General features: G+C 42.6%; 1 protein-coding gene across 3 annotated transcripts in view; it reads right to left on the bottom strand.

Moving 5' to 3' along the window:
- LOC121276160 (DNA topoisomerase 2-beta-like) overlaps positions 1-13,623 on the bottom strand; it is a 257,905-nt gene that overhangs the window by 88,603 nt on the left and 155,679 nt on the right. For all 3 annotated transcript variants that reach the window (XM_041184227.1, XM_041184228.1, XM_041184226.1), the window contains exons 22-25: positions 12,372-12,506; positions 7,371-7,571; positions 6,158-6,353; positions 1,246-1,337 (exon numbers count right to left, since the gene is read on the bottom strand). In XM_041184227.1, coding sequence (XP_041040161.1) covers positions 1,246-1,337; positions 6,158-6,353; positions 7,371-7,571; positions 12,372-12,506 — 624 coding nt within the window. The remainder of the gene's footprint in view (positions 1-1,245; positions 1,338-6,157; positions 6,354-7,370; positions 7,572-12,371; positions 12,507-13,623) is intronic.

Below are 13,623 nucleotides of genomic sequence, written 5' to 3'. Positions count from 1 at the left end.
ACTTCCTCATCCGAGAGACAGCTGTACTTTGGTCATGTACAGTCATGAAGCACATCATTGTTTTATGATGTTTTGACTATGTGGAATCCACGCCAGAATAAAGCAAGATAATTTCTTTATAGCACATGAACCCGAACTGTCATTACATAACAACTTTCCAAAGTAATTCTCTAACAAATACATAAATATCAATCTGTGATTACATTAAAACCAATTTTGTACTATGTACCCGTGACCGGTAAGAACTGACGTAAAATTGCTCAAGGTCTTTTCATGTGGCACTCTTACAGTTGGCAGACATTTGAGGTTTGATTTGAAACAATTCAAGTTAAATAAAATTTTCAGACTGTGGCTGATTGCCTTTCATCTCTCTCCTCAACTTCAAACCAATGGTGGGTGAATGACAGCATTTCATGCTCCTGGCATAACCAGCTAAGATGTGCACTAGAGCAGCTTTGAAGCAAAGTTCCCACTCATTCCTAAATCAAGTGATTGGTTTTATTCAGTGCTTACCAAGTGGCACAGCCATCAGGAAATCAAGTCTCCCCGGGTTCAGGGGGATGGAGGTGGGAAAAGTGAAAAAGAAGCTTTTCTACTACTGTCATCCCACAAGCGTTTTAACTTTATGTGCTATATTCTCCATTACTAATTTTAAAAAAACTTAAGGATCTAATGGATTAATACCAGTGCCCATGATCTTTTTTGAACGTTGAATCATTATGTACCAAAAGCATGCTGACTTTTCACCAGTTAAAAGTTGGATATTCCTGCAGATCTTAGTCAAAATGAAATTCATTCCCCAAACCATTTAGATTCTCTACTTATCCTTATTACTGTCAGTATCATTTGGGAAATACATTTTGGATATTTCCATGCAAATTACCATTTACCTTCTGCCAATGACTTTGGGGACATCAGAGCATCTAAAAATACTGGATTACACTAACGACCAATTATCTTAAATGCTTAGCATCAGCTTTTTGCCATCAACTTATTTGATTTTTGTCTGCACAAAATTGGAATGTTAATGTCAGTGAAAATTTAGCTGCCACAAAATGCTTGAAATTTTTCTGGATGACTGGTGTGCTGACTTTCTTGTTGTCCAACAACTGTAATTGGGAAAATCAGTCGTGAACTCACAATACCGAAACTCCATCTACCAATTCCATTTTTAAAACAGGATTTAATAATGTACATATGGTTTATAGTAACATTTAGTGTATTTTCAGCAAAGCAATACTTTACCTTCTCTTGAGCTTCTTTCCAGGCTTTGATCGGATCGGATTCATAGCCCCGCTGGACGAGCATTTGGTAAAGATCCCTCTTAGATTTATTCTCTAAAGAGAAATTTTTTTAAAACATTCATATACAAAAAAAAATGCATGAACCACAAATGAATCTGTCCATATTCTCAGGTACCTTCATGTCTGCATGAAGAAGGCAATCCATTTGGTACAGGTAATATTGCAATGTAAGAACATAGGAAGATTTGGACACAAAATGTTAATGCTCGTCTACTTTAACAAAAAAAATCTTTTAACTTTGAATATTAACAATATTCAAGGATTTTTTTTAATACAGCTACCAAACCTTGAAATATTTGCATTACATGGACCCAGACTTTGCCTTCAGTGGTGAAGCGATGGCATTCACTAGTATCCTTCAAGAAAGCTGCCCACAAATAACTAGCTATCTCTGTGTTGTGAATTTCACCATTCCAAACATCACTTTGAATTTGGCACCAAGTCAAGAGATCTCCAGGTGTCTAGCAACAAATATGTCATCAACCAGGGAATGTGGTGAATAATTCTGAAGTATTCTCATGGGCAGCAAACCAGTAAGTAAAAAATGCAGAATTTTTCACTTTTAATTAAAATTTGAGACAGCAAAATAAATGATTGGAATTAGGGTTAAGGTAGAAGCTGAAATAAAAACCAATTAAAAAAAAATAAAATGTGAACAATTTCAATGGAGGCTTTTGACATTCCAGAAATATAAAATTAAACAGCGAGGCTTTTTAGCAGCGATTATGAAGGCAGTATGCCATTGAAAACTTGGTTATGTCTCATTCAGCAAAGTATAAACATTTCAAAGGTTTTTACAACAATTTCTATTTATATGCTGCTTAACATAATGAAACATCCTAAGCGCTTCACAGGAACATTATAAAACAACATATGATACTGAGCCACAAAAGAAGATAATAGATCAGATGACTAAAAACTTAGTCAAAGAGGTATATTTTAGGAAGTGTCTTAAATGAGGAAAGTAGAGAAGTGTATGGAGAAAATTCCAGAGTTTGGGGCCTAGGCAACTGAATGTACAGCCACCAATGATGCAGCAATTATAATCGGGAATGCACAAGAGCCTGGAATTTGAGGAGTACTGATATCTGGAAGGGTTATGGGGTTGGAGGAGATTATAGACATAGGGAGAGGCAAGGCCATGGAGGGATTTGAAAGCAAGGTCGAGAATTTTAAAATCAAGACGTCACTTAACCCAGAGTAGGTTAGTGAGCACAGGGGTGATGAGCGAACTGGACTCTCTGTGAGTTAGGACACAGGCAGTGGAGTTTTGAGTGACCTCAATTTTTCAGAGGGTAGAATGTGGGAGATGGCCAGGAGTGTGTTAGAATAGCTGAGGCCAAAGGTAACAAAGGCATGGAAGAGGGTTTCAACAGCAGATGAGCTGAGAAGGGGCAAGTCGAACAATGTTATGGAGGTGGAAATAGGTGATCTTGCAAAGGTGGGAATATAAGGTTGAAAGCTCATGCCGGGATCAAATACAGCAAGAATAATAGCGTAAAAGTGGAAGTGCTCAACAATTCACTGATTTCTACTTTTAAAAAATTAATTCATGGGATGAGACTGTAGCAAGCAATGCCAGCGTTTCCTGGCCTTGAGAAGGTGGCGGTGAGCTGCTTTCTAAAAACACTAGTACACCCACAGTGCTGTTAGCGAGGGAGTTCCAGGATTTTGAGCAAAAAATCAGTGATATAATTCCAAATCAGGGTGGTGTCTGTGTCTTTGAGGAGAATTTTGAGTCTGGGGAAACTGTAACAGGGCAGCCGGTGGTGAAGTACAGAATCACTGACAACAACTTTTGTTTTTCTATGTTCATCAGCTCATGTGTGGACTTGAAATCGTTGTCAGTTTGAGAGATGCAATGACAATGAACCTCAACAACTTCACTGTCATTACCACAGCAAAATCCAGACCATAATATTACATAATTATAATTTAGTTTTCTGACAGCTGAATTGATTATTTTTCTGCATCTTTCACTTTGAAACAAAATAATGAAGAGTAAAGGATTACAATTCTCAATATTAGAGGACATGTCAGGAAGATATAATGTTATTAGAACTTATTGTAAAAAAAGGGGTATCTGTATCTATATGTGTCTGTGCGTATGAGACTTAATTGGATTAAAGGTAGCTGGTCTGAAGGCTTTGGTGTAAACTTGGGGAAAGCTTAGAATGTAAGGTGTAAAAGGACATTTTCATTTTTGAATAAACCAGATGAGATTGTTTTAAACAGAGGGAGTGAAATATTACACCTAGCCAGGTGGAGTTCATTAACAGTGTGTTTATTTTTCCCAAAGATTACCAGTAAAACTCAGTGCTATGACAGATTTTTATTATGAGAAATGTAAAGTCCAAAGAAATAGTGAAACAATGGGCATTTGATTCAAATGGGAAAATATGTATAAAGGGGCGAAGGCTGTGTGTAAGGGCAGCTTTTTTAAGATCTAACAAGTATGAAAAGCCTTCAGCATCTACTCTCAAGCTGCTGTTTTCAAAGAACTGAAGTTAAGAAAATTCACTTTGAATTCAAATGGTTCAGGGTATTGTATGTCACCTTGTCTTGGTCTTTTAAAATCCAGTGTCTTACTGTTGCCTTAACAAAAGTGTAACTGGGAGTCAGGTTAAGTAGGGGATTTAGAAGTTATTATAGTAGGAATTTGTAGACATATGTATGTGCTAAAATCATTTCTCTTATTAATAAATGTGTAATCTAGTTTTGTAAAAGCAAAAATTTGGCCTATGCTCGATACTAAAGCATCATTAGCTCTGAAGAGTCATAAGGCCTTTTTTTGCTCTCCACAGATGCTGTTAGACCTGTTAAGTTTTTCCAGCATTTTCTGTTTTTGTTTCAGATTTCCAGCATCTGCGGAATTTTGTTTTTATCAACACTTTGCAGTGCTGCTTTTTCTAAATTAGGTGAATGAGAAAATGATAGTTTGGGTTAGAATGTACAAAGCGTAAACAGAATTTAAACATTCAAGGTTTTAATATGTGACTATTAAAACAGTCTTTAAATATTGTACCAAAGGATATCCTGCAACAGGGGTTCACAAGCATTTTTGCTGAGCCGCCTTTGGAGAGTTATGTCTAATGCATGATCCCTCTTTCTGAGAAACGATGGCTGGGATTTTCCAGTCCCGCCTGAAGTCAACGGACGTTTGGTTGGTCTGTCAAACTTTCCGGCCCACTGCAATGGTTCCCACAGCTGGCAGGACAAAAACATTCCGGCCAGTACTTTATCAAAACTAATGTTGTATAGATATAGATGGTAACTTGAAATACTTCAGCAGTTTTTTCACTTCACCAGCTTTAACCTTGTAGGTTTTAATAGCAAAATCCAATCAATCCTAACTCACCAGCCAGAAATTCCTCAGATATGCCCTGCTTTGCCAGTATTACTATAGGAATAAGAGCAGCGAGGCAGGAGCAGATCCAAGATATATCCAGCGACTAGTGAGAGTAAGCAACTTCACTGAAAGGAAAACTGCAGGCCTCAACTCCCTTTGGGCGTGGATACAAGCTGGGTGCATGATGAACAACCTTCCACCCCAATGGAAATACAGCAGGTCTGGCATCAGGTTGTTTGTAGGTGGGAACAAGGAGTAATGGATAATGGAGTTACTTGAGTAAATATCACAGACTCTATGAGTGTGGGCACAATCATTAATTCTGAATTTGAAATGATACCAATCAAACAGTAACACAATCCAAGCAGGATAAAATAAACAAACTTTTCAAAATGTGTGAAGCTCTGTGAATAATGTAGGCAGTGACAATATATTAAAGGATGCCTATTTAACTATTCTTTCTGAACATGCTAGATCCCAAGGGCTCAACAGGAATTCCATGCAGGAAGAAAACAAAAAAGTATGTTCCATAAAATTATAGAACGTGGGGCAAAGAACATTTTAACAGATTTGTATAGCAAAGTCATGGAGTTTGTTGGAGGGGGAATGGGATGGTGGAAGCAATAACTTGCTGCAGGTTAATTATTGCTTTGTGCAAGTGAAGATTCCAAGGCTCATGTGCACTTCCAAAAAAATGTGCTGCACAGAACAGGAAGCAACAACTTCTCTTTCAACTGTGTGATACATATTCTCCTGAGATGTACTGAAAATACCTGCAAATTGGAACTGGTTGCAGAGGGTGCCAGAATTGAGAGAGTGCAAAAGTTGGGAAATCATCTTATTGAGAGAACTGAGGAAATCTTACAGCCCCATTAATAGAGAAAACATGTGTGTTACAGCCAGCTTCATCCTAATGTTCCATGCCCCCCAGCATATAGCCTTGTCACGCTCACACCCCTCACTGTGCTTGGGAACATGCCCTAGGTTATTCCTTTTATATACTTCCAAGAAACATTAGTCAGCAAGTGGGAATGTGCAACACATCTATGAACTTCAGTAATCTACCAAGTTACAACTGATAATCATAAATGAAAATATGATATAATGAAACATCTAGTAGCTTCAATACTGAGCTCTTAGCTAAAAGGCTCAAGTTTGAATCTTCATTTAAACTTGCATTTCACTTTTTTAAAAACAATATCAGATGTTAATGTTAATCCAAATCTGATCAGCAAAGAAGGAGGGGGGTGGGTTAAGCAAGGTGAAGAAAAAGAAGAAAAATAGGAAGCACCCCTTCCTTCACTACTTTAGTTGACTTATTAAGTTCCATGCAAGAAGCCCCTAAGGGACATCTGACTGAGACTGCATAGATTGAAATTTCATTCAAATAATTTATCCAAATTGTTATACTTACAAACAATTGCTTAACAGCTACAAGTGTACAAAATTCCAATAATTGAAAGTTGTTATTATGGAAATTTTGATCTAATGTTTTAATCCTTACCAATTGCAACCTTTCCTTGTATTTTCTCTAGAATGAATCGAGCTTGGTTGTTTAGCTTTGCAGACTCTGCTCCAAGCATTCCTGACAACCATTCCTTCCTTAGACTGTAATAATGTAACCGCAGATCAAAGAACTCCTTCAAGATGTCATGTACAGTTTCATACTTCTTCAAGCAACCCATGTGATCAAATAATACCTGTAATTATCATAATGTTATTGCTGTTTAAACATGTCAAAATAGATATCTAGCATTTAATAATTTACATAATGTTGTGACCACAGCCAATGTTATTCGCTACGCAAACCAAATCCCAAGGGAAACTTGGCTTACGGGCCATGCCTTTTTTTATATTTTGAAAGCGAGAAGACAACGTACTGATCCCAGCAGCAAGAAGTCCAATAACACCTTTACTTTTAATTTTTAAAATCCCAAAAGTTTTCATAAGAATAAAAAACTTAAGCACACATGATTACAGTTGTACAATTAAAGTTAGTCTTCTATTTGGTCAGAGCCACAAGTAAACACCTTCCAGGCAACACGCCTTATGGATGTTTAGCTATAAAAATCCAGTAATATTACCCAAGGCAAACTGCTGTAGCTTTAATAAAGGCAAACCACATGACCTGTAACACTCTTCCACTCTGCTGTGGAAATCCAAACTTCAGATTAAAACTGCATTTTCCAGCCCAAGAGCCACAGCTCCCAACTCAGCTCCAGGTCAACCACTCCAGCCCAATAGCTATAGCTCCCAGCTACAGTAACTCTAAAATACCTTTTTTTCTCCTTTCATCTCAGGTTCCATAGTTCTCATAACTCTTTGAAACTCAAATAATTCGAAATATAAAATCTTTCACATCTCTATTTTGTCTTTGGTTTAGGGTCAATAAAATATAATATCCTAACTTCTATTTACCTGTGGAACTCCTACAATATGAAAGCAGGTTTCCTTCACCTCTGACTTCCCTTCGATTTTCAAATAAACTCTAAAAATGCAAATGTTAGATCTAACCTATTCACTTGTACCTCAAACATAACACCTCTATTCTTTTCATGTTTTAAACTCCCCAGGCCTGTCTCCTATTAATCTTTTATATACACACACACACACACACACACAGCCTTCTTCACAGAATAACACAATATTCCCCAAAAATATTTTTAAAATATCCATTTGTAACAATAAAAATCATATATTTTCAAAAAGGGCACTACCATAGAGTTGCAAGTGAGAGTGGTTTGTAGTTTGAACACTTTGTGCAGACCAGCAGCTTCTGCTTGTGCAAGTTTCTCCTCTGACATTTTCACTACAAATTTGACTGAAGCATCGGTATGATACTCTTTGTAGTCATTTATCAAAGCTGGTGTCTTTTCTGTCCCATTGAGCATAGGCTCAAGAACTTGTTCTTTGTATGCCTGTAGAGAAAAAAGGGCTAAGTACTCATCAGTACATACAAGGAAAATATTTTTAAAACACAAGGTCCCAAATAGATATGAGATATCCTAAAAGAAAATGTCTTCGACAAAAAGGTCTACCTCATTCTTTCTTCAAAAATGCAAGCAGATTTTAATCCATTTCTATTAACAGGTTTTAAAACTTCATGGCTCAAAAGAAACCTTTGCTGATATCCTTCCCCATAACCAGCCATATATTTTCATAAGAAATGTGACCCCTAAGATTCTGCTTTCAGTAAAACAAATAAGTCATATGGAATCATCCCCCAAACAGCAATTATTGCTAATAGGTCACAGTACAAACTTGGGCTTTTTCAAACTGGCATTGCTCAAAACCCTGTTCAGCCAGTTAGTTCAATAGGGATGTTTAAAAGAAACAGGAAAATTATATTTAAATTAATCAAACCCAATGAGCAGGATGTTGCCCTCGTCATGCAGGCGCAGTGAGCAGGCCCAGGAGCAGCTGTGAAACTGACTGCCGCTTGCGATCGGGTCTCCACTGTGATTTCACGTTGGTGGGCCAATTAAGACCCACCCAGCATGAAACGCAGCTTGTCACTGGCTAAGAAGGGCTGTCGGGGGGGCGGGGCCCTGTCAGCCGCCGGATCCAATGGCAACCCGGCGGCCGGTTTAATAACAGCCTAGGCAGCCCTATAAAGGCTGCCGGGAAGGACGCCTGTCTGCCGTTGTAAGGATGGACTCAAGTGCGGCAGAAAAAATCAGGCGGGAGGGCAGGTCGGGTGGGCACTAAGCCCCCTGCTTTTCTGATAAGTGCCTCGCTGTACTCCTGGAAGAGGTGATTGCTGGAGGGACATCTGTGTCCCCAGAGATGGGAGGCGGCGGCCACCGCACCTCACCAGGAGGGCATGGGAGGTGGTGGCAGCCCTGGTGAGCAGCCATGACCTGATGCAGCGCTAATGGGTGCAGTGCCAGAAGCGCTTTAATGGCCTGCTGCGCTCAGGGTGAGTACCATGTTGGCATGGATCAGTGTGCAGAAGCGTTAAGGTGTGGCTGTCCCCCATGGGCCTCAGGGATGCTAGAGTCTGAGTGCCAACTGTCAGTGACACCAAAGCTGGCCAAGGGGTTGAGCCCTGGCTGCTTGGACTAAGTGCCTTGTGGCTCGAGGGCCACGACTCAGATGTGCCCTGAGAGGTGTTCCTCAGCTGGGGTTGGCCAGGCTGCAACGACATTGTAGGTAGAAAGTGGACTAATCAATGCTCCTCTGTCCTTTCAGGAGAAGACAAGCCATAACCAAGCCGAGAGGGCACGTACAGGTGGAAGCCCCCAACCTGCTGCTGCTCTCCCAGTTCGAGCAAGATGCCCTGGAGCTGGAGAGCTGGCAGGCTCCCCATGCAACCGGGCGTGGAGAGATGGGGTGCCAGACGAAGCTAAGAGCGCAGTGCACAGGGGTGTGACTTTCAGGTTGTGCAACCGTTCTACAGTAGTGTCTTCATTGATGGGAGTCTTGAATCTTGAGTTCCCGTTGAACATTGAAAGTCGATGGCATCACGATGGAGATCTCCATTGTCTCATCAGGGTGCCTGGCATGCGCAGTGCAAGACTGATGACTTTAACTAATGACATGTCCTGCTTCTCCCTTTTAGGTTCGCCAGTAGGCGTCCAATCTGCAGGCTGCCCCTGACACTGGAGGACCATCGAGCATCATGTTCACCTGCATCAAGCCTGCTCTGAAGCAGGTACCAGCGCAGATACCAGCACCTCGATAGGCATCAGAGTGGCAACTAGTATCTCAGTGCACATTGGTGAGAGCATTTCACAATCGCTGGAGGTGCAGGCGGAGGCAGAGAGTGCCCAGGGTGCCAGCAGTCAAGAGGACTGCTGGGGACCAGGACGATGTTCAGTCGAAGGCTGATGGTGGGTCTCTGGAGTCGTCCATTAGGCAGATGCTGGGGGTCCAGCGAGATGTGCAGGAAGATCTGGCGGAGGTCCATGAGGTCAGCGTGCCATGGTCTCCGTGATGGAGGAGTCCATGCAGAGGATGAGTACCTCGTTGACTGTCACGGGTGAGCGCACTGCCTCCTCCTTCATTGAGAGAGTGGCGACTCTCGTGAAGAGGCAGCTCCAGTGACCATATGAGGGGTTCCTGAGGTTGTGCTCGGATCTCCAAGCTCTCACAAAGGCACTGACAATAGGCGGTCAATGTCAGTGTGGGAGATGGATGAGGCACCCAGTACCCCAGCTAGGTGCCCGTCCATCAATGGTAGGCAGGGAGGTCCACAGCGACCTCATGTTGGCACACGAGCTGTCTGTTGTCTCTGCGGGCTCCTCTCAGGGTGCTCTGGATGAAACCTGCATCTCCTCCGCCCCCCCCGACAGTGACCATGGCATCTGATGAGACTGTGGCGAATGGGGAGATGCCACACATGGCAATGGCCGCTCCCTCCCAGGCGGGGCCAGCACAGGCTCCACTGGCCAGAGGATGACCATCAAGGTTATCAAAGCCAATAAGACAGCAGGGTCAGCAGGCTGTCTCCACTGCCAGTGCCAGTGAGGGGCAAGCACCAAGACGTAGCACTCACAAACCTAAGTTAAAGGCACCATAAGCACAAGAAAGGTTGGTCACAGGTGATTTTATGTTCATTTACATTTAATTTATGTACACTGGTCTGGGAATTAAGACCAGAGACGTTAATGTAAATAGTTTGGAATTGTCCAAATGAAATAAATTTTGTTTTTATCGTCAGGGCCTGAGTGTACTTCACCTTTTTGTTTTATTGGTGCAAGGTATGCCAGTATGTAATGCTGGACGTTTGTGGCTCTGAACTTTATTGCACAGGCACTGAGTGTTCTTTGTGTTCAAATGAAAGGGTCCTTTCAGACATCCAGGATAGAGGGGGCAGCCCTGGCATGCATTTGAAGCTGATCTTTGGCAGCCTAGTTGAAGAAGTGTTGGATCAAGGCAGCCCTGGTGTCCCTGCCTTCCTGGAGGTTACCGAGGTCTGCCTCCATGCCCCCAGTGTTCTTCTCACTGTGCTCATCTTCGGACTCACTACTGGACTCATCATCTGTGGTGTGTGCAGCTGCATCAAGATCCCCTTCCTCCAGTGAGTCTCCCCTTGCCAGTGCCAGGTTGTTGAGAGCGCAGCATGCAACCACAATCAGTGACACCCAGTCTGGGAGGTATTGTAGTGCTCCCCCTGAACGGTCCAGGCATCGGAAGCGCATCTTGAGAAGACTGATGGTTCTCTCTACCACAGCCCTTGTGGAGCCATGACTCATATTGTAACACTTCTCTGCCTCTGTTCTTGGGTGGTGAAGAGGTGTCATGAGCCACCTCTTCAACGGGCAGCCCTTGTCACCCAGCAGCCACCCATCCAAGTCGGGCTGGAGCACTGAAAAGCCTCAGCACCTGGGAGTGTCTGAGGATGTACACGGCACAGAAGCTGCCAGGATACCTTGCACAGATTTGCAAAATCTGCATCCTGTGGCATGTTCATGGAGTGGAATCCCTTTCTGTTGACACCTTGATGGCCACGTGTGCAGTCGATGGCACCCTGGGCAGGGGGGAACCCAGCAATCGCTGTAAAGCCTCTGGCTTGCTCAGCCTGGCTGGCCTCGTCCGTATGGTAAAGAATAAAGGTCAGTACCCACCTGAACAGAGCTTATCACCAGCTTGACACAACTGTGGATAGCTGATTGGCAGACTCCACACAGATCCCCCACTGAGCCCTGGAAAGAACCGGAGGCATGGAGGGCCACCGTGACCTTCAGAGCCACTGGCACTGGGTGTCCACCCACAGAGTAGGAACTGATCTCAGGCCCAATTATCTGGCAAATGAAGGTGATGGTCTCCCTTGAGAGGCGGAGCCTCCTTCAACATTGTACATTGGACATATTGAGGTAGCTGCATTGCCACCTGTAGACCCTGGCAGTAGGTTAGTGGTGTCTTCTGTGGCCCCTTCTGCCTTGGACTACCTGCTGGCCCTGCGCCCCTTGTGCCTGCACCTCTCCTCCCACAGGTCCCTCCCCTGGAAGCTACACAGGGACAAGTGGCCTCCTCTTTCTTCTGCCCGTCTCTTCCTCTTCAGAGGAGGTGCCACTAGTAGAGACCACAGTCCCCATTACCAGGGTGAAAGGCAGCTGTCTGATACCTGGAAGGGTCCAGATGTTCTGAATCCTCCAGGCTCCTGACCACAAGCAATGATTCCTGGAAATGCTAAGAACTAAGCGCTGAACAGAGATGAAGCTGCCAAATACCTATAAGCAACCAGCTGCAAACTATCTCCAAAGCTGCTCACTACTCTCACTGGCAATCCTGCTGATCCTTCTTATCCTGTCCTTGGATGAGGAATGTGAAAATGTTGGCTGGCTGCCTGCCCGTTTTGCCTGTGTGATGAGCAGAAAATTGCACAGGATAGGTAAAATCAATGTTAAGGTCCTTAAGTGACCTGTTAATTAATGGTGGGCGCCACTCAGGCACTCACGTGCGCTCGCTGGGCAAACTATCACGTGAGTGCATGATGAAGTTGGACGCTCACCCGTCATCATCGCGCACTATTTTATTCCAGTTCGGGTCAGGAGCGTGCCCACCCACGAGATGAAAAGATCTGCCCAATATGTTGTGAAACTGACAATTCAAACTTCTTAGGTTCCATTGCTTTAAGGAGAGAGGAGCTATTATCCGTAGTCTCTAGGGAAATAAAATCAGCATGGATATATCAACATTCTCAATAAGTTACTGACTTCATCAATACCTGAATTACTGCCAAGTTAAAATTTACTTCAAATTTTGAACCCTACCTGTGTCCAGGTCCTAACTGGAAGTTCTGTAATTTCTATAGTATTCCGATCCAACACCAAGATCTCACCGCTAACAACATATTGGTTTTGGCCAACTTCATGAATTGTTCCCTTGAAATTCTTGTAGCTTGGAAGCTAGAAAATCAAAGTAGAACAGTAAGAATGAGATTAAATTCTAAAGCTTATGGCTGGCCTTCTTTGCAATCTCAATGTTTACAGTACAATGCTATTTCTAAGTCAACAAGATCCAGTGTGTTACAAGTAAGTATAATTGTCTATAAAAGTTGTACGTGGACAGTATACTGATGCTGCAAAAACAAATCATCTTTTCTAACAAATTAATAATCTGTTATGGACAGCAGGAGGAGTTAATTTAAACAGCAATAATATCTCCTCTCTCCACCCGCCCGTAAACAGAAAGGTATTTTGATTTGTTTCCCTCTTTATAAGCAATGGTGTATTTCACAACCCCTCCATTTTGGTGCAATCCAATTTTCTATTAATAATCTCACAGCAAACTCGAGATGGGTGAACTCAAAGGGTTAGTTTATTTGACGACTCAAAACGTGAAAAGTGGGTTTGTAACGTTCTCCTCACATTCAAATAGTAAAGAGAGGGATACAGAAAAGAAAGATTGACTAGCAGAAACCAGAGAAAAGAAATAGTTTCACATGGATTCCAGAGTCCAGAATCAAAGTCTAATGAGGTATTCCTTTACGGAGGTCAGTGGGTTGAAAATCGATGCTGGATAATTCATTTTTCTGGTGGAGCTCACTTCACACGCTGAGACAGGCATGTTGAGATGAATCAGTCTTGTAGGTGATGGTATAGAATTTCCAGCAGAAGCAATGTAGATGGGGGCCAGATGTTCTATCTGGGGAGAGCCCCTCATCTGCGAGGCTGCTAGTTAGATAGTAAACAGCAGACTGAGCTATGTAGTTCAGCAAGGCAACATTACTTGCTCCACAAGCCAGAGGCCCATGTCACATAACTCCCACCGCTGTACCAACTCATTGCCAAAGGAGTGTATCTATCATCTGGATTCCAAACACTGCTAAATTAGGAACTGAAAGGAAGGTTGCAGGGCTTTTGTCTTAGCAGATGATCCATCTCTTTCTGGCCAGCTTTTGTTATTAAATGCAAATGGCTTTCTATAGCTTTCTTTGAAGTTGGGCTGTACAGTCCACAGGTGGCCATTAATGGCTCCTGGTATGATTATTCCCAAAAATGCCAAGTAGCTTCTTTTGTTCAG

Source organism: Carcharodon carcharias, chromosome 3 (assembly GCF_017639515.1).
Source record: "Carcharodon carcharias isolate sCarCar2 chromosome 3, sCarCar2.pri, whole genome shotgun sequence".
Taxonomy (NCBI): domain Eukaryota; kingdom Metazoa; phylum Chordata; class Chondrichthyes; order Lamniformes; family Lamnidae; genus Carcharodon; species Carcharodon carcharias.
The sequence above is the reverse complement of the archived record's forward strand: the minus strand, read 5'-3'. Positions and strand labels throughout refer to the sequence as shown.